Below are 18293 nucleotides of genomic sequence, written 5' to 3'. Positions count from 1 at the left end.
GTAAATGTCGCACTATCTAGAGAGCAAACTCCAGACAGTGATGCCTTTGTACTCGCACCCAGTCTACTAATGAAGGAAAGGTACAACATGAAACACGCAGAAAGTGAAGCTGTGATGGCCATTGTAGCTGTATCTGTGGCTGTAGCAGTGCACTATAGACAGTTTGTCAGTGTTGCCATTATATTCATTATGTCACTAGATTTTACGACTTTTGGTCTGTTTAGTGACAACTCTTTCTTTATTTAGTGACCAGTGACATCTTAAACAATGATAGAACAATTGGCGATATTTTAGCGACTTCAAAGTTAAGAAAGTTGCTTTCAGTGCATATATGTGGTGTTGAAACCCAACAGGTTGGACTGGCATCTTCTGAGCACAATGACCCCATCCATAAATGCCTGGCTCAAGCCATGTGACCGGCTCCTGGTGGCTTTACGCAAAGCTCAGCAGACAGAACAGCAGCGTCTTTGTTCAGTGCTTGCCTGGCTCATGGCGGAGGCGATGGATGCACAGGGGGGACATCTGCCACCTAGGGTCAGTGCTTAATAAGACTGAGGACCAAAAGAATGCAGCAACTGTTCAATTGATTTCCTTTTCCAGGGAAAACAACTTTATGGAAAGCTGACGCCTCTTGCTCGAGCACTTCAGGTAAGGTTGCCTATAGACTTTTTTTTTTTTTTTGAGTACCTTGCTGTGGGCTCGTGGGGTGAACATGCAGTTGTAAGCTTGGAGTGGTTGGAAGTGCAAAGAAGCCAGCCAAGACGAAGGCCTGTACTGTTAATAGGCTTAGGAGCCTTTCAGTGGATGCTGATGAAGAGAGGCAAGGGCCTACTGATGGACAGACACACAAACCTGAAATTTCTTTTAGAAAGATTGTGTCGGAAAAGAATGCATAATTCCACTCTGTAACAAGTTATGGTCACACACCACTGACTAATGTTACTAAATTGGCTTCAGTTTGAAAACTGTGAGGGGGAATGCATCACCCTTCCGTCGCCTGCCGTGTGGTGGCGCTCGCTGCACAGTCAGGCCAACTCTGACTCATCATAGCCTAAGTTATCCCCGCTGTAGTAGTGGTCATATGTCATTGTTGGTGGTGGTTTGCCCTGATCGTGCTGTTTAAGTTGTTTAATGTTATAAGAAGCATTGTTTTGTGCGCAACAAACATGCTGCATCACTCCGTGACCGCCTGCAAAAGCAGTTGCGATTAGAAAGGACCTGCCAAAAAGTGGGCACCTGACAATGGTTCATGCCTTCAAGGGTGGCAGTGTCTAAAACTTCTAAATTAAAATTTTAAAACTGCGAAACTGTCTCTTTGAGCTTTATTTCATATGGACTTTTTGTAGCTTCGTTCTGCTGTTAGGTGGGCAACTTATTTAATTGGGAAACTTCCCCAGATGGTGGATTTGTGCAAAACTGATTTGCCAAGCATTTCATTGACAGCTCTTTAGCTGATCTACATCACTTGGAGTCAAGGTGTACTGAGAGGCAAAGGTACCAGGCTTGGTACACTCTGAAGGGACAAATGCATTCACCTGAATCCTCAATTACCTTTTTGATGTACTGAATGTTATGTTGTCATCCCAAGGAATCAAACCTGGCTCAGAAAAAATGCACGTAATAAATCTGCTAGTTATATTTGCTGTTCCATGTTTTCTATTCGTGTTAAAGCAGTTCATATTTCTGCTAGAATTTTTTCTCATCACCTTCCTCGTGCCATTCACCTTTAAGTCATAAAAATTTCTTGGATCTCCTGAATATGACCGAGAGAAATGCTGTCTAGGTATCTTTTGGAAGTGTGTTGCAATTATGCTACATAATACTGGAGGGCGTCGTGGGTGACCCTTGGTTGTATATATTCTGCGCCAATAATAAAATAAAGGAACTTTCGTTTGGCTGACGTCGTTGTGCTTGCTTGGGCTGAAGGCTGCTTCGCATGTTCCAGCTGGAGATGCAACAGATGGCGACAACAGTCAACAGGATTGGACTTGAATAAGTTAGAAGATGAGCCTGCTTCAGCCAGCAGAATTCCAACAAGCGCCGGGAAAGCCAGCCATCCCGTGGAAGCAGTGGCGTAGGCTCTTTGAAAACTATCTGCTGACCTCAGCAAACAACACCCACTCGGCTACCCATCATAAAGCGCTCTTGTTGCATTGTTTGGGCATGGAAAGGCAGCACAGTTTCTACACATGGCGGAAGCTGAGGTGTCAGTTTTGACAAGAGCAAGACACAGTCACGAGTGAACCAGATGGATTTGATGCCTCCATGGCAAAGCTCGAAGCTTACTTCGTCACTACAACTAATCTCATTGTCGAACAACAACGGTTCCTCCAGCAAGCTCAGCTGCCATGGGAATTGGTGGATTCATTCATCACAAGCTTTCATGAGTTGTCTGTTACATGTGACTTGGGTACGCAGCTCGCGATTTGGCATTTCACCCGTCGGCACCCCGGACTGCGCGAATAAGCGCATCGAGGGTCGACTCCTCGAACCCGCAACTAGGCATTTCGCACATCGGCACCTCGGACTGCACGAATAAGCACATCGAGGGTCGACTCCTCGAGCCCGCGACTAGGCATTTCGCGCGTTGGCCCCTCGGACTGTGCGAATAAGCGCATTGAGGGTCGACTCCTCGAGTCCGCGACTAGGCATTTTTCGCGTCGGCACCTCGGTCTGCGCGAATAAGCGCATCGAGTGTCGACTCCTCTGGCCCGCGGCTAGGAATTTCACACGTCGGCACCTCGGACCCGCAACCACGCATATTGCGCGTTCACTCTATTATCATATTGTCACGATAGCTCGTAGTAATATCTATCATACCACCCTTTCATAAAGAGAACCTCATGATGAGCTCTGTTCACTAGGCCCTTTGGGCTGGCAGAGACACCTGGCTGCAGAAGTGATTGAGGCATCATACAAAAGTACAATTCTGGAAAGCACCTAGCAGCTGCATATCTTTCACTGGCTTTCTGATCCTAAGTTCTACAGCCATTCTCAAGTAAAGATGACTTGGGAGGCTGCTGACACTAAGAGCCTTCATTCAGTAACAGGGTCAACTCTACCAAAAGAAAAGAAAAAAATGCCTCGCTGATTGTACTGAAGGTTGCTATCAATCGGGCAGCCTACAGGTACAGGCTGCCTGAATGTACACTGGAACTATATTCATGCCCACACAGAGTTCTGCACGTCACTTGGTTTGAAATCTAGGCACCATGCTCTTTGTAGCGCAGCAGCAGCAAAGAATGCCCCCCCCCCCCTTTTCTTTTTATAGAAACAAAGGGGACGGGGGGAAAGCACGCCAGACCAGAGGCCACATGTACAGGAAGCCCCACATCACAAAAAATCCCAAAGACTACAAATTTGGTGCCTTTTAGAGAACTGAAGAGAAGGTGAAACTTTGAGAGCTGTTTTCTGAAAGCTGTCTTTCTGCCTTTCTGCTCAGTTTCTGGAGCTGATTTCTTTGTTACCGTTTACCATATTTTGACTCCGTTTTTTTTTTTGTCGCGTTCCTTGGTCTGCAGTACAGGTCGTGACATTCTTGCTTTCTTATCTTGACACTTTGTAAGTTTACGATATGGCTATTTGTCTAATCGGAAAGTGGGCTTGATGTGAAGATAACATAAAATATGGCACTCCAAAAAATTTGTGTTCCAAAAAAAACACAAAAAAAATGCAAGAATTTCACGACCTTCAGCAAGCATTTTGCTATGCAGTCAATACTTAACAAGCCTTCTATCACGTTTTTTAAGTTCCCCAGGCTCTCCAGAAAGTAAGAGGGAGAAAAATTCTGCTCACTACAGTTGAATAAAATGTTCTCAAGATATCGCTCTGAAACTTTTATGGAAGCATCGGGGAGACATTCTAAACATTTGCGCCAATTTTCATCAACATCCATGAAGAAATAAGGAAGTTGATTTTCAAAGCCACGTGCCAATGTGTTGCGTGCACATTTGTACCCTTAAAGGTACAAATGTGCACGCAGTAGGCTGCCATTGCAAGCTTTCAGTTTCACGATACACGAGGCTTCTTAGAGCTGCCACAGATAACGGTACCATCAAGAACACGGAGCAGCGCTATTCAGATATCACCATCAAGGAACAAACCACCAGTGGCTCTGCGCCGATCAACACAAGACAGAAGACCATCCATGTGGTCAGCGGATTATAACATGTAATTTGTTATGCCATTTTGTAACTTAATTGAGCCATCACATTGACACCTCTTCCTGACCTCGTCAATTCTGGTCTAACGGTCGACGCACCTGTGACGACTACATGCTACGGCGCGACGATGCTTCTTTTCAAGGTCCTGCTGTAATGCACACTCTGGACAAGGACTCTCTGCCTAATTACCAGACTGATTTTGGCCGACAGTCATGCTCTCCATCCCCTGCTCATTCATCTTCATCAAATGGACTCCCTTTTGCTGCTGACCTTCAGGGAACTAGGTCACCTAGCCCACGCCGGGGAAATTAACGGCAGCAACCTCTGGGAGTAAGGTTGCGGCCTGGAAACAAGAGGATGAAAAGCACCCAATAACCCCCGCTGCAGGACGTCGTAAAACCGACAAACCCTGATACTGATAAAATTGTGAGTACCGACAAAATTGTGAGCGTGAATCTTATTGTTTCTATTGACGGACAGCAAGTGACCGCACTAGCGGACACTGGTGCCGATTATTCCATAATGAGTCAAGGTTTAACCATTCGCCTTAAGAAAGTAAAAAAGCCCTGGACGGGACCCCATATAAGAACTACAGGTGGCCAACTGCTCATGCGCTGGAAGCTGTACTGCGAGAATTACCATCGGAGATTCTTCTTTCATTGCCAATTTCATCGTTCTTCCAAAGTGGTTAAAGATTTTGTCATAGGCATAAATTGTCTAAAGGAATATGTCTTTATAATCAACATCCTCGACCGCTTGGTTGTGTTTAATAAGAGTCCTGATTTAATTCCCTGCTTATCACCGCAACACAACTCCTTTCGACTCATCGACAACAACATGGTCGTCCCACCTCGGTCATGTTTCGGTGGCATGTGATGGACCGTTTGATTGTGAAGGAGTTGCACACCAAGTAACCGCATTGTTATTTACTCACGGTATCTTGGTTGCATGAGGCATCGTAAATCTCACCGATGGGCGCACAAACCTATTGTTAACCAATTTTAGCACAGAGTGACAGCATCTACCAAGGGGCATGGCCGTGGCCTATTTTGACGACGTCGCTGATATTCGGGGCTGCTTTTCAGTACTCTAGGAAGCATCTGCACAAGACCCGGCACCTGTGCTTGACGTAAACACTACTTTACCACAACATGAGCTAGAACGGCTTCTTGCACTCTTGGCCGAGTTCCACAACTGCTTTGTGTCGACATCAAAGGTCGGTTGGGCGCCCTTAACCAAGCACCAAATAATCACAGAGGACGCAACGAGATCGATTCCTCAAAACCCTTATCGTGTGGCCCTAAAAGAATGGGAGATGATACAACAGCAAGTTAACCAAATGCTTGAAGACGATGTGATTCAGTCTTCGAAAAGCCCTTGGGCATCACCTGTAGTTCTGGCTAAGAAGGATGGCAGCCTGCGTTTCTGTGTGGATTTCGAACGCTAAATCAGGTGACATAAAAAGATGTGTAGCCACTTTCCCACTAGACGATTCACTTGATAGCCTTCGAAATGCTCGCTATTTCTCTTCCATGGACTTAGTCCTTTCAGGGTCAATGACGTAAATATACTGCGCCGCGAACAAGTCCAAAATGGTTGATGCCGTATATTTACGGCGCCGTTCGTATGTTTAAAAAGCGTGCCAATTTCCTAATTTTTTCTTTGCTGGCATGTGCTGCCACTGTGCGGGAATAAAAGGAATTTTTTTCGCGCCTCGCACTTTCGGTTAACGTTGCATGGTTTGGGTTAGAGCTAGTATGTTTGCTCCAGCGCGTCTATATATTACCGCTTGCACATTGTCACGTGTGCAGGTAGGTGACGGTTAGTTTGAGTTCTGTTCTGCTGGCCGTTTCGGCTTCTTCTGCTCGCAAAACTGATGGCCATCTCGTTACTAATCGCTCAAAGGGTGACTGCCTGTTACTCGCTCACAGGGGTGCCCATACGAAATATGCCGCCGTGCATGCGTTTCCTTCTTTTCTTTCTTTTTTATTTTTTTGGAGACTCACGAAAACTAATCTCCTGGTTGGCGATAAAATGAAGATTAGCAGAAGTTTGTCACAAGTTTTGCTTTTTTTGACAAGCACACAACCACACAGTTTTTTTTAGTGCGCTCACCTACACAGTTCGATTACACCGTGGACATAAATATTAGTGTAAAAGCAGGAACATTTGAGACTTGCAAAATATTCTCGTGTGTGCATTTTCTAAACCTTGAACTATGCGTATAACAATTCATCAGATTTTTAATTCTTATAAGTTTATTTTCTTCTTTTATTGTTGTTATTCATAAATAAACAGTACATATATACCAACGCAAAATATTTTCTTCTCACTTTACAGTCACCCTTGAAGAATTACGGTAAATGTTTTTCAAGACAGGTCCCGCTGAAGAATTTAAATCTGCAATAAAAAAAATTGACCCTGGGCGGTCGCATATGGCGAAAATAATCGACCCTGAGAGGGCCAAAGGCAGATCTAGCTCGGCATCTCTTGCTTTTCATCGTCGTATCGTCACACTTTCTCTTTATCACAAATTTTTTTACAGCTCGCCAAGCCGCCCACCTTACATCATGCCATCATCTTCACGCATGTCACAGCGTACCAGCCATCAACTCCAAGCTTCTCATCCTCGAACACTTCTCGAACTCGGACTGTCACTTTTCAAGCTTCAATTTTTTCCCTCGAGCTGCCAAAGACTGGAACAACCTATCCTTCAATGTCGCTGCTATCACGTCATTCAGAATTTCTGGAAACTGTTCACACTAGTATTTCACCATAACACCTGCCTTGTGTATACATGTTAGCCACCCCTTATGTAATACAGTTGAATCCATTTTTAACGATACCGGTTCTAACAATATATCGGTTATAGCAATGAGAAGCTGCTGAGAATCCAACATCCCTCCTCAACACCCCATCCCTCACCTCAGTAACACAAGAACAACATCAGAACACTCTCCAGACAGCGAAAGCACCCCCAAGCCAAACACTCAGAAGACACGGACGATAAAATTGCCTTTGAAGAAATCAAAATTCTTTCAACTGAGAACAACCAACAAAAGCGGCAGCTTAAACTGTTCCAAAGGAAAGCTGCCATCAGGTTACATTCACAGTGTAAGCACACAACCATCTCGGACTGCACCCGGCCTACCACCCTTAAGTCGCAAAGATGAATTCAACACGCCCTCTCCTTCCTCAACCACGAAAGCTTAAAAGTTGCAACTTGACATCCTCATCGTCACTCCCCCCCCCCCCTGAAGCAGGAGCTGCATTGTTTCCAAAACATAAATAAACTCATTTTCTGGTGTGAGCCATTTGAATGTTATAATGAATTAACCCAACCAGACAGGCAATTCTGTCAAAATGCTTAGCTAAAGGTGAGCAAGGACGTCAATAATTTTAACCTTCCAATGTTAGCTAAGGTGTTCGTGAACAGGTGGTTGTTTTTGATGGCAGTTACTTGTGTTATTTATGCACAGAGTTATTTCCTGTGACTTGCTCACCCATTGGTTCCTGTTTTACCTGTAGGAGGAGCCATCATGCCAGTTGTTATCGGCATTGTGCCGTTTTCTGCCTGAGGCACCCAGCCCTGAGGAATGCCTTGGCGCCCAGCATGTGCCGCCACTGAGCACACTGCGACGTGGTCTCTTGGCACTCAGCCGCCAGTGGAAACACCTACTGTACATGCCTCTGCTGGTTGAGCAGAACAGCCGGCTTCGTAAACGTACACGGCCGGAGCCACCAGCTCAGCTGCTGGGTGTGCCCTTGCGTGAGGATGAGCCCCCATGTGATGAAACTGCTTGCCTGCTGGCCGAGGACGCGACGGGTGCTGCACAGGCGGCCAGGGTGAGTGGTGCTCTCATGGAGAGAATATTCTGCACTTCCCAAAAACAAACATTCAATGCATCCTGCGGATTGTAGGGATGGTGAATCTAATAACGAGTTGAGCAGCAGTGAGAAAAACCCTCAAGACTTTAGCCATTAGAATGATCGGCAGGACACATTATGAAGGAATGTGATGTCAAGATTGCAAATTTGCTTCTGCTGTATGAATCAGACTGTCTTTTATTGCTGTTAGCATTGTTGACTCCTATTGGACTGAGGTGTAAGCGCTTGTTCTACAGCCAACTGTTATTTGAAATTTAAAAACGAGTGAAAAGATGTTGAGCTCATAATTTCAAGTTACCTCTGGACAGCAGCCTAGTTTCTTAGCTGCAACACTTCCCTGGAGTGAAGATTGAGCAAGCCTGTATGAAAACTACTAGGGACAGGTATGAGCTTAGAAAAGTGCAGTGTGCATCACTGCCTCTGAAACTCTATCATCATAATTCAAAGAGTGGTACAGATACCTGCAGTTGTCCTTGCTCACAAGAAAAAAAAACATGTATGGTTGTGCAAAAGACATTCGAATAGGCCAGCTAGCAAAGCATAAGCAGCCAAAGTTATTTGTATCAATCAAATCAAATCAAGTTTATTTTTCCTTAAATAAATAGAGGGAGGCCTGAACAAAAAGTGACAACTAGTTCACTTGGCGAAGGTTGTGGGGATGCGCGACTCTCGCGCCTCTCCTGATATGTTGTTTTCCCGCATAACTCCCGTCTCCTGTAATCCGGCTTCGCCGTGTGGCTTGCTGCCTGCGGCAGGCGGTCTGGTTGAAGCGCAGTATGACAGATGGCGCGAGTGTTGCGCTGCTAACGCGACCTAACGGTCAAGTTACTTGGGCGCGGAAAGGAGAAAGCGCTTCCTCTTTGGCTCGAGGTCAGCAAGCAACGTGGACGTTCCACGCGTGCGCAAATCCATGCATCTGCGAGACCGTCTCGCAAGGGCTCGTTCGAAAGCGCAACCGTTCACGTGACCGTACGCGCCACTACGGGCTGACTGGTATTGCGGCCTAGCACCAGGCGCTCCGACACCGTCTGGGACGGTGGGCGCCGTCAACTCAGATGCTGTCTGCACCAAGTAGGGTAGGACCATCTAACAGAGCTGACATCTCCTCGCGGCTACCTGTCTTGCACCCATTTTGGGTGTTGTTTTTTGGATGCCGGTTGTTGTCAGGGTAGCGACACTTTAGGCCTGAGGCTTTACGAAGCTGCCTGTCGCAGGTGGAGGGACACAACCTGGTGGACCATGGCATTGAGGTGTTGTAATTTGCTTCCCTCATTCTACTTAGCTTCACACAAATTGAGATTACTCGTTCGACTCAAGGAAGCGAGCTTCCTTCGCATAAACTTAGCATCTGAGTAGCCGCCTGATCTTTTGCTAGCCGAGTTGAACATCGTACCACGTGGGCAATGCGCATGCAGAATTTCTCTCCCTTGCACTACTTTAGCGTTTGCCGAGTGCGTTGAGTGTACGCAGCGTGAGCGGAGTCACCCTGGTTTGTTGTCACCTGCACATCGTCTGTGCTGCTGCCCTGGACTACGATCGAGCCACCCCGGGCAATGGTGATTCTGTGGCCAGTTGGCTTATACCGACTACTGCGTCGCCGTTTCCAGAGTCCTGGCCTGAAATCATGCCATCGAGTCTGCAGAGCTGCTGCTGTGACCAGTGGATGCCAGCGGTGTACCCCAAGGACAATTTCGGCTCACATGTTATGGACAGCGTGTGGACAATTCTTCGGAGCGGCCACTGTTGCATGTACTACCTTGTTCGCGAAGCACGCGTTGATGTTAGACGCGTGCTAGTGTTTCTACATATTCACCACCCACAGTACATGTGTCTTCTTGATTAATTAACTTGATTGGAATTTCATCTATCCCTGCGGACGGGCATTTTGGAACATTTTCTTCCGCCTTTTTCCAGTTAAGATTGGTCAGTTCTAAGCTGTTTTCTATTATGCTATTCTGTGTTGCTCCCTCATTTGGGGCGATTACCCTATCGTCTTTCCTAAATGACTCTGCTATAACTGAACCAATGTAGTTCAAAGCGTCATCTCCCTCTAAAGAATTTCCTTCGGCATCGTGAATCTGTTCCTGCTTTCTGTGATTCGCTTTACCCAGCCAGCTTATATGGTTCCAGAATTTTCTTTTCCCCCCTTTAGTTGCATCGCGAACTTCAGCCAGCCAACGATCAGAGGACTGCTTTATTTTAGCCTGGACGAGGACCTGCACTTGTTTCTTTTGTCGATAATATTCCCATTTTTGGACCATTTCCTCTTCAGATAACTGCACCCTCTTTGCTTCTCTGTTTCCCGAGTTGCCCACCGTCGTTGTTCGATGGCCTCCCTAATTTCCTTATTCCACCAACTTCGTGGATTCCTCTTTTTTCTCCAGCTGTTTACTCCTTTTACTTCTTTTATTTTTGTACTAATGAGTAGTTCTAACTGATTATATTCCCACTTTTCCATGGGCTGTTTTTCTATTGCTTCCTCTATGCTGGCCGCTGTTTGCGCCATTTGTTCGTCATTTAATTTTGCGTACTCTTTTTGACTTCCCTGCATTTCTCTTTGGAGGAGGGCTCCCAACTTTAGACTAATATGCTTATGATCACTTCCGAGGCTGTACTTCCCCTTTTCATCACTTTCCATTATTGCGAGCTTGCTATACAACCCCTGCGACATTAAGCAGTAGTCGATGGTCATTTGTCTGTTACGGGATTCCCACGTGATTTGTCTCTCACACTTAGTTTCTCTATTTACTATAACTAGGTTGTGTCGCTCACAGAAGTCTAGTATCAACTTCCCGTTACAATCTGTGTATCCATCCAGATCCTCGATGTGGCCATTCATGTCACCCAGCAGACAAATACTGGCACTTTCTCCAAACTGCTTTATATCATCATCGAGACACGTCACTAGATCCTTGTTCTCTTGCCTGTATTTGTCCCCTGTCCCTAAATAAACTACTCCTAGCCCTGTCTTTTTACTGGCAATTGTACCTGATAGCCAGACATGTTCTTTGCAAGTGGACTTTATTCTTTGCCAATTTGTTCCTTGATGTATCAGCATACCTACTCCTCCTCCCTTCCTCTCCATTGTTGTTCTGTTGCTCCCTTCCCAGACGTAGCTTTCAATAAACGGTGGGTCTTCTAGATCCCTGAGATGTGTTTCCCATAGCAAGTATACACCTACTTGTCCGTCCTTTAACTGCTATTCTATTTCTGTCCACTTTGTTCTCTTTCTACCGCCTTGCATGTTTATGTATCTGATCCTGGTGTTAAATTTCTTTCTTGTATTTTTCTTCGTGGACCTCCTAGTGGTCATTTTATTGGCGTCTGCCTCTATTGTTGCACTTTCTACATTGTTTCTACCTATCCCTACGCCCTGAGACGCAGTGGACCCCCTAAGAAAGCTCCTGCCCGGCCTGCCAGGCACCAGCCGATTTCGGATCCTAGCCTTCCATTAAAGTGGAAGCCATCTCGTGTAAAGCCTCCGCCAAAGCCTGCTCCATGCACTTCTCTGTTTATGTCTGCCACTTCAAAGCCTTTCTCCTGGCTTAGCTTTCTTATCTCTCGATTAACAGCCACAATGTCCTTGGTAATTTCTCCATTTCATCCTTGCACCTCCGGCACTGTGCATACCATGATCTGTACTTGCTGTGCTATCGCCCTTAAATCGCCAACTCCCTCCACTAATCTTTCCACTACTTTTGTGGCTTCACCATTCAGGACATCATTTAGCCCCGCCGCTAGCACTAGCAAATTGCGCTCTGCAACATTCTTAGAAAGCTCGTTTTTAGTCTCCCTCAGTGCTGTGTCCATTGTCCTGCTGGGGAACACCCCAACTGCTACCCGCTTATCACCCTTTGTACACTCCGTTATAGCTCTTTTGCACTTTCTCATATTTGAGTCACCACCGATAAGTACTAGGGTATTCCCTTCCTCCCTCTTAACTTCCAGATTGTGCTGCTTGTTATCATTGACTATGACCTCATTTCTTGGGGTTAGCTTGTTCCCCTCCTCTCTTCGCGCCTGCTGGCGCCCCTGTGGCTGCAGCGTCGCCTCACTCGGGGCGTGTTGCGCTGCTTCACTATAACTATGCCGATTCACCGGCGGCGAGCTGACGACCGCTTGGTCTGCCACCCTGCCTCCCCCTTCGCCTGTAGGGTCTACCCTACTTTCTGTGCTTTTGCCACCGGCTTGATGTCCCGACCCATCATTCTCCGCTGCCCGCGTCTCAAGCGCATCAAGCCGCCTTTCCAGTTCTGCGCTCCTTTCCTTCTCTTCTGCAAGCTCGGCCACGGTCCTTATTAATTGCACAGCCTGGACCACTTCCACCTTGACCAAATCGGCGACTTTCGCCTGCAGTGCTACCCGCTTCTCCCGATCCTCCCTCATGTCTGCTTTAAGCCCTTCGAACTTGGCTGCCCAAGTTCATTCCAGTTTTTGGACTGCTTCTCTGACACCCTCGCACAGCCTGCACATAAAGCTAGACCCCTCCGCGTCTACTAAACTCTGGAAACTGGTCTCGTTGAGGAAGCACTAGCGCAGGCACTCGTCGCACTGCACTTGCTACCCATCCCCCGCGGCCTTCCCTTTCTTCGATTTCATCGCTAGGCCTACGTCCTTAGGCTCAACGAGCAAGTCCGTCAAATCACTCGAGCAAAGCCGACCTCGACCGCTATCCCAACCAAAATAAATGATTCAGCACTCCCTACTCCATTTAACAGTCAGTTCGAAGAGCTAGCTGAGAAAATAAAAGCACTTCTTGTTGGCCTAGTTGGTAGCTGTTTATTATAAAATATGAAGACGCCAAAAAACAGACACACACAAGAGAAGAGAACAGGACAGGGCGCCCTGTCCCGTTCTCTTCTCTTGTGTGTGTCTGTTTTTTGGCGTCTTCATATTTTATAATGAGAAAATAAGTCTATCAAATAGGTCCCGCCTACCACCTAGGCCCTCCATCCATCCATCCATCCATCCATCCATCCATCCATCCATCCATCCATCCATCCATCCACGCGCCACTGCCGCTTTCATAAGTAGCGACAACCTTTGTTGTGCGCCGCCTTTTCCCCTCACACCAAATCCGGTTCCGGCATTTCCGGTTCCGATATTTCTGATTTCAAAATTTCCGGTTCCGACGTTTCCGCTTCCTGGAGTTGCGCTGCGGGAATTTCCGCTTTGACTGCTGTTAGACGATGTTGAGACGCCCGGGCGTGCTTAGCAGAGCTGTGGCAGTCACTATAGGAAGAATGCAAAGGGGACAAGCTGTTGTATTCCGCTGAAGTAGTAGTTCGCGGTCGCTGTTTTCCAAATGCACGAAAAACGGCAGTGGTCTCCAAGCGCCCAGGCACTACATTCCACTGTACGTTGTCTCTCGTGCCACAACCCGTCGCAGGTTGACGCGAAGCAGCGAACATGACCAGATCGCTGATTACAATAGGCGGTGGTTCTTGGATGGAATCACATTCACAGTTTAAACCGCAGCTGGTGCAATTAAAGCCTCTCCATCGACGCGAAAGTAAACAACGCTAAAAAACATAGCGTCAGTTCCACTCGGAACAGGAAGCTTCAGCTACGTAGGTTCCGCTTTACGCCGGAAGCTAAGGGGGTGAGTGGGAGAAGAGCGTGGAGGAGGAGAGTAGGTTGACGGCATAGAGTTTTTCACTATAACACCTAGAGGGTAATCTGGCGCCACCGTCTATGGGAGTTTCTTAAGTGGGCACCGTGCCGTCATGGGAATGACGGTGTATGTGTCTGCGAGGCTCGTATTGGTTGTGTTGTAAGAGGCTTCGTCTAAAACGGGGATATGGCTACACAAATAACGCATTCTCAAAGTAAAATCTTCATAAAATGTTTCCGTTCACGCATATTACATCTTCACCCACGATGCATGACCAAGTGAAGAAAAGCAAGAACAGACGACCAACTGTTTCAAAGCGAGCACGAACCTTGTCGTCTGTCCTCCAACTTTAGCGGCCCGCTGATACTTCCTACGTAACATGTAGTCGTACACACAATAAAGAGTTCTCATAGTTAAACAAAACATGTTTTCGCGTAATAATAAAGCTAAAACAGCTTTTCACGTGCTGTTCTAGTAGAAAATGAATCATTGTGACAGACGGAACGGTATTTGCCAAGCGCGTCTTCAAGGTGTCCTGTCTATACAAGAACAATGCCAATCCGAATCCACAATATACCGGCATTGCCATGCATACCACAGCGCAGCAGCGCCAGATTTCCCTCTAGGTAATGTAGTGAGAAACTCTATGGTTGGCGGCATAGAGTTTCCTACAAAAATTCTATGGTTGGCGGTACTTAACCTGGTCGGTGGTGGCGCGTTGAGGGGCGTCTTACACTGGAGTTTAAGGTATAGTAGCGGCGCCTGGTGGCGGCGCGAAACGTTATCTGGGTAGTACCGGCTTGGGTAGTATTGAGCCCTGGCTGTGGCGAAGCACGTTTCTAGCCCAAGTTTTGCGTCGATTCGCACTTCTTTCTGCCCTGTTGCGAGTGCGAAAAAGCTCGCCACTTCTCACAGAACACGCCGACCACGCTGCGAGCTAGCTGCAGCCTATAGTTTAACGAAAACGAATTCTCCGTGAGACGTAATGCTGGAAGCAGAAGGAATGGGCTACGCCGATCCGGAGAGACCTAGCTCAGCCTCGAAAAAGCGTCACCGCCGTTACTTCTGCGTCATGGGCTGCCATGAACAAGAAGGCCTGAATCCCAACATCGGATTCTACCGTTTTCCTTCAAAGCCTCACGAAGCGGAGCGTCGGGCGCGCTAAATAGCTGCAGTTCGTCGCCCTGGGTAAGTGAAACTTCGCGCCATGCTGACTGCTTCGCCTGTCTTGAAGCTTGCTTGATTATCTGCGTTGCTAAAATTCGGTCTTTTGCACCTACAGTCCCATCGGCAGACCGACATAGCAGCAGGCATGACTGGTGATTCACGATTCGAGACCCGGCCACAGCGACAATTAACAATTCGACTGGTGTGAAGTGGTGAATTGACCAGTTGTGTGCAAATGCCCACAAATGGTCGGGCTGATTGGGAGGTGATTCACTACCCCACTGCGAGCAGCACAGGTTAGAAAGTTAAATGTGCTCATCCATGACCTAAGCCAGCATGTTGAGGCAGCGCAGCAAGGTAGTATTGATTGCAGCACATCAATGTTTGAGCGCTGTCATTAAAAGCTACATCAAGCGAGCAGCGCACGAGCTCGCGCTGCAGCGCGATTCGCACGTACGTTACTGCGAGCTCATATGCATTGCATCAGTTATTTATCAGTTGCTAAAGGGACAGATGGCCGCTACTACATTGCAGTCATAACTACTTGTCTAGCGGCATACAGTCAACAAAGATTGCAGGAGGCCTGCCGTTTCGCGGCATGTCGAAAGACAGCTGCCGTCGCGGTGCGTACAATCGCGTGCTCGAGCAGCTCGTACATCGCAGCATGCTGAAAGACCATGGCCATGCACTGTAAGCGATGCGGGTGCGTGCCTGCGTTTGACACCACGTCTGTGCTTGGTAGGGGAGGTACAAGGTGGGGGCGCGAGATTTCTGAGGCATATCACATTGACAGGGAAGGTGATAACTGTGTCAGCACGGCTTCACTTGCCTTGTCCAAAAAAGAAAAAATGTACTTACAGAACAGTCTGCCACATTTTGATTAGAATGAGATTGTACTGTTTTAACACTGTGTGCGCATGCACCAACGAAATGTATATATGTACCTTCGTTCGCAGTAAAAAACCAGTTGATGTTTAGCGCTCATCCTGTCGTATTCTCTGTCGTTTTCCCTGCTACTTTGCACTATTCTTTTGAATAATCATGACACACCAACTAGCCCAGCTTTCTGCTTTGATCGCTTTGATCCTTGAAAGACTGCTTTCAGCGTGGCACGTACCGTCATGCTCTCAAGTAGTTCCGTACACATGATGTCTGCTTATCGCTGCTGTGAATTCATTTATAGCAAGCATTTCCTCGCGTTTGTGCGCATGAATCTAGCAGCGTGCAAACCCTACCTGAAGTTCAACTTCGTACGCGACTCACTTCACTTGTGATTGACACTGCGCTAAAACTTCGGCGCTTATTTCGTCAACGGCGTACACATGTTCGGCGTTGCATAATTTATTGCCTCTTTGCAGCGTGCCACCCCCGAAAAAAATCTTCGACGCCCGATATTCGCTGCAAGCCGTGGTACAACAAAACCGAAAGTGGCGGGTCCATATTGTAAACGTGCTTTCCGAAGCAGACGACCGAGCTTGGTACTACCCAGTTCAGGACAGAGGGCGCTTTTTAGCACCATTTTCCCAGCACCCCTGGGCAATGCAAGAGCCCCATGGAGGGGCTTTAACCTAGGCCTAGCACCTAGCAGCGCAACACTCGCGCCATCTCTCGTACTGCGCTTTAACCAGACTGACTGCCGCGGGCATCAGGCCACGCGGCGAAGCCGGATTACAGGAGACGGGAGCTATGCGGGAAAACATATCAGGGGACGCGTGAGAGTCGCGCATCCCCACACTGCATACTCAATCAGTGGCTTGATGACTGTCTTACATGCCATTAATTGGGTAGCACTGGTGCAGTTTTTCAAGCTTTTTAATCACAGACACTTCTCTGGTGTGTTTGATATTGATCATGTAAGAAGCATTTGCATATGGTCTGTAAAGTCCAGTGATTACAGAGAACTTGTTGCACCTTGAAAAATTGATGCTATGAGCATGCTGGACATGGCAATAAGCCTGAGGACAGTGCTTTTTCGCAAATGCACGTAGCTGTTCAACGTGTCTTGTCTTTTTCCCGTTCTCAGTGGAGCATCGTTTTTGATTATCTTGCGTTTGAAGATAAAGCTAGAGTGGTAGAGTGAACGTAGGAGTTTGCTTGGAGAAAATGAAATGAATGTCTTTTAAGCATCCCTGACAAGTATGTTACTCGGCACTTTCGTTATTTAGGACTGGTTACTAGACCCTAATGCTGCGAGAAGTATCTGAACTAGGCATGATAACGTGCAGAATGGTTTGCAATGCCAGCACAGAGCTTGCTAAGCGCACTACATGGCATTTGAAAATGTAGTTTCCATTGCAACTTTACCAAGAAAGAAGAAATGGCCACTGCGTTCACAAAACGATTGCCACAGCGATCAATCTGTTTCGGTTGTTGCAGCACATTGTCTGCTTCACTTGTTGCAGATAGCGCGCAATTCATCTGGTTTCTTTTTGCTGTGAACACCGTGCACCACCATATTCACACGTGTCCCTGTTTATCCTTTTTTTGTCACCGGTTAAGGAATGTGTAATGTTCATCAACCGGTGCAAGACTCGCTTGCATGTATCAGAACATTCTCGATTATCATAGCCGATTCTATCCGCTGTACATGTTGTTGCCGAACCTTAAGTATAACCAGATTGTGTTTGTGTTGTGAATAGTGTTGTTCTTTGTGGAAGGTATGCAAGCACCAGCGATTCCACTGGAACTTTCATAGAGTCGTGTATAACTAGCAGAGCGTCTAACCCAGGTATCAGATTTCGACTATTGATGCATGTGCTCATCACTACTGTACTTAGTGACGTATGTTGGTCTAACAGCTGGTCTCGAAAGCGGTTGCCTCGGCACAGCAGCCCAGTTGCTTTGCCTATTAGACCATGGGCTACCTAGTTAACTAAGTTGGAGTGAAAGAGCTTAGATGTGAACAGACAGGCAGAGAGACATACTGAAAACTGGATGAAGTTCCCTGAGAATGTTAATCACATTAAAGGCACTGAGTCCTTGCGTGACACTATGTGCTATATATGAAAAGTGACGTGCATGCACTACAAATATGTGTGCAACACATATTAGACTCTTGCCAACTTTACTTGCCAAAAAACAAGGTACACATTAGATTTCTACCTTGTTTAAGAGCTTTAATGTCATTTCTGGGTTAGTTTTCTTTAATTTGGACACACAGAAAGCATGCACGCATTTGATTCAGGGGCATGTCAGAATCGGCAAACACTACCAAATGAATCGGCGGTGTATTTTGGCTTCCTTTTTTTGCATCTAGTTTAATTTGACGCACCAGATAATTTGATCAATTTTGTTGGCTCTGTCAAGGTTGAAATAACAGAAGTTGACTGTAGTACTAATTTCGCTTATGCATATTCAATCGGCTTCTCTCTACGGAAACAATTGAAGAGGTGACCAATATGCCACGCGACATGCTTCTATGCACCACGCAGATGCTCTACAGTTCAAAGGTAAAGTTGTCC

At 46.8% G+C, this 18293-nt stretch overlaps 1 protein-coding gene across 6 annotated transcripts in view; it reads left to right on the top strand.

Annotated features, from left to right (window-relative positions):
• Positions 1-18293, top strand: part of tweek (transmembrane protein KIAA1109 homolog tweek) — a 647796-nt gene that overhangs the window by 315226 nt on the left and 314277 nt on the right. For all 6 annotated transcript variants that reach the window (XR_008613545.1, XR_008613544.1, XM_050182732.3 and 3 more), the window contains exons 28-30: positions 354-534; positions 601-648; positions 7692-8009. Coding sequence is in view for 4 of the 6 variants with exons in the window: in XM_050182732.3 (XP_050038689.2) it covers positions 354-534; positions 601-648; positions 7692-8009 (547 nt within the window). In the remaining 2 variants the exon portion in view is untranslated. The remainder of the gene's footprint in view (positions 1-353; positions 535-600; positions 649-7691; positions 8010-18293) is intronic.

The sequence above is a fragment of the Dermacentor andersoni genome, chromosome 4, assembly GCF_023375885.2.
Source record: "Dermacentor andersoni chromosome 4, qqDerAnde1_hic_scaffold, whole genome shotgun sequence".
Classification (NCBI taxonomy): Eukaryota; Metazoa; Arthropoda; class Arachnida; order Ixodida; family Ixodidae; genus Dermacentor; species Dermacentor andersoni.
Note: the sequence above shows the minus strand (reverse complement) of the source record. Positions and strands in the feature narration are given on the sequence as shown.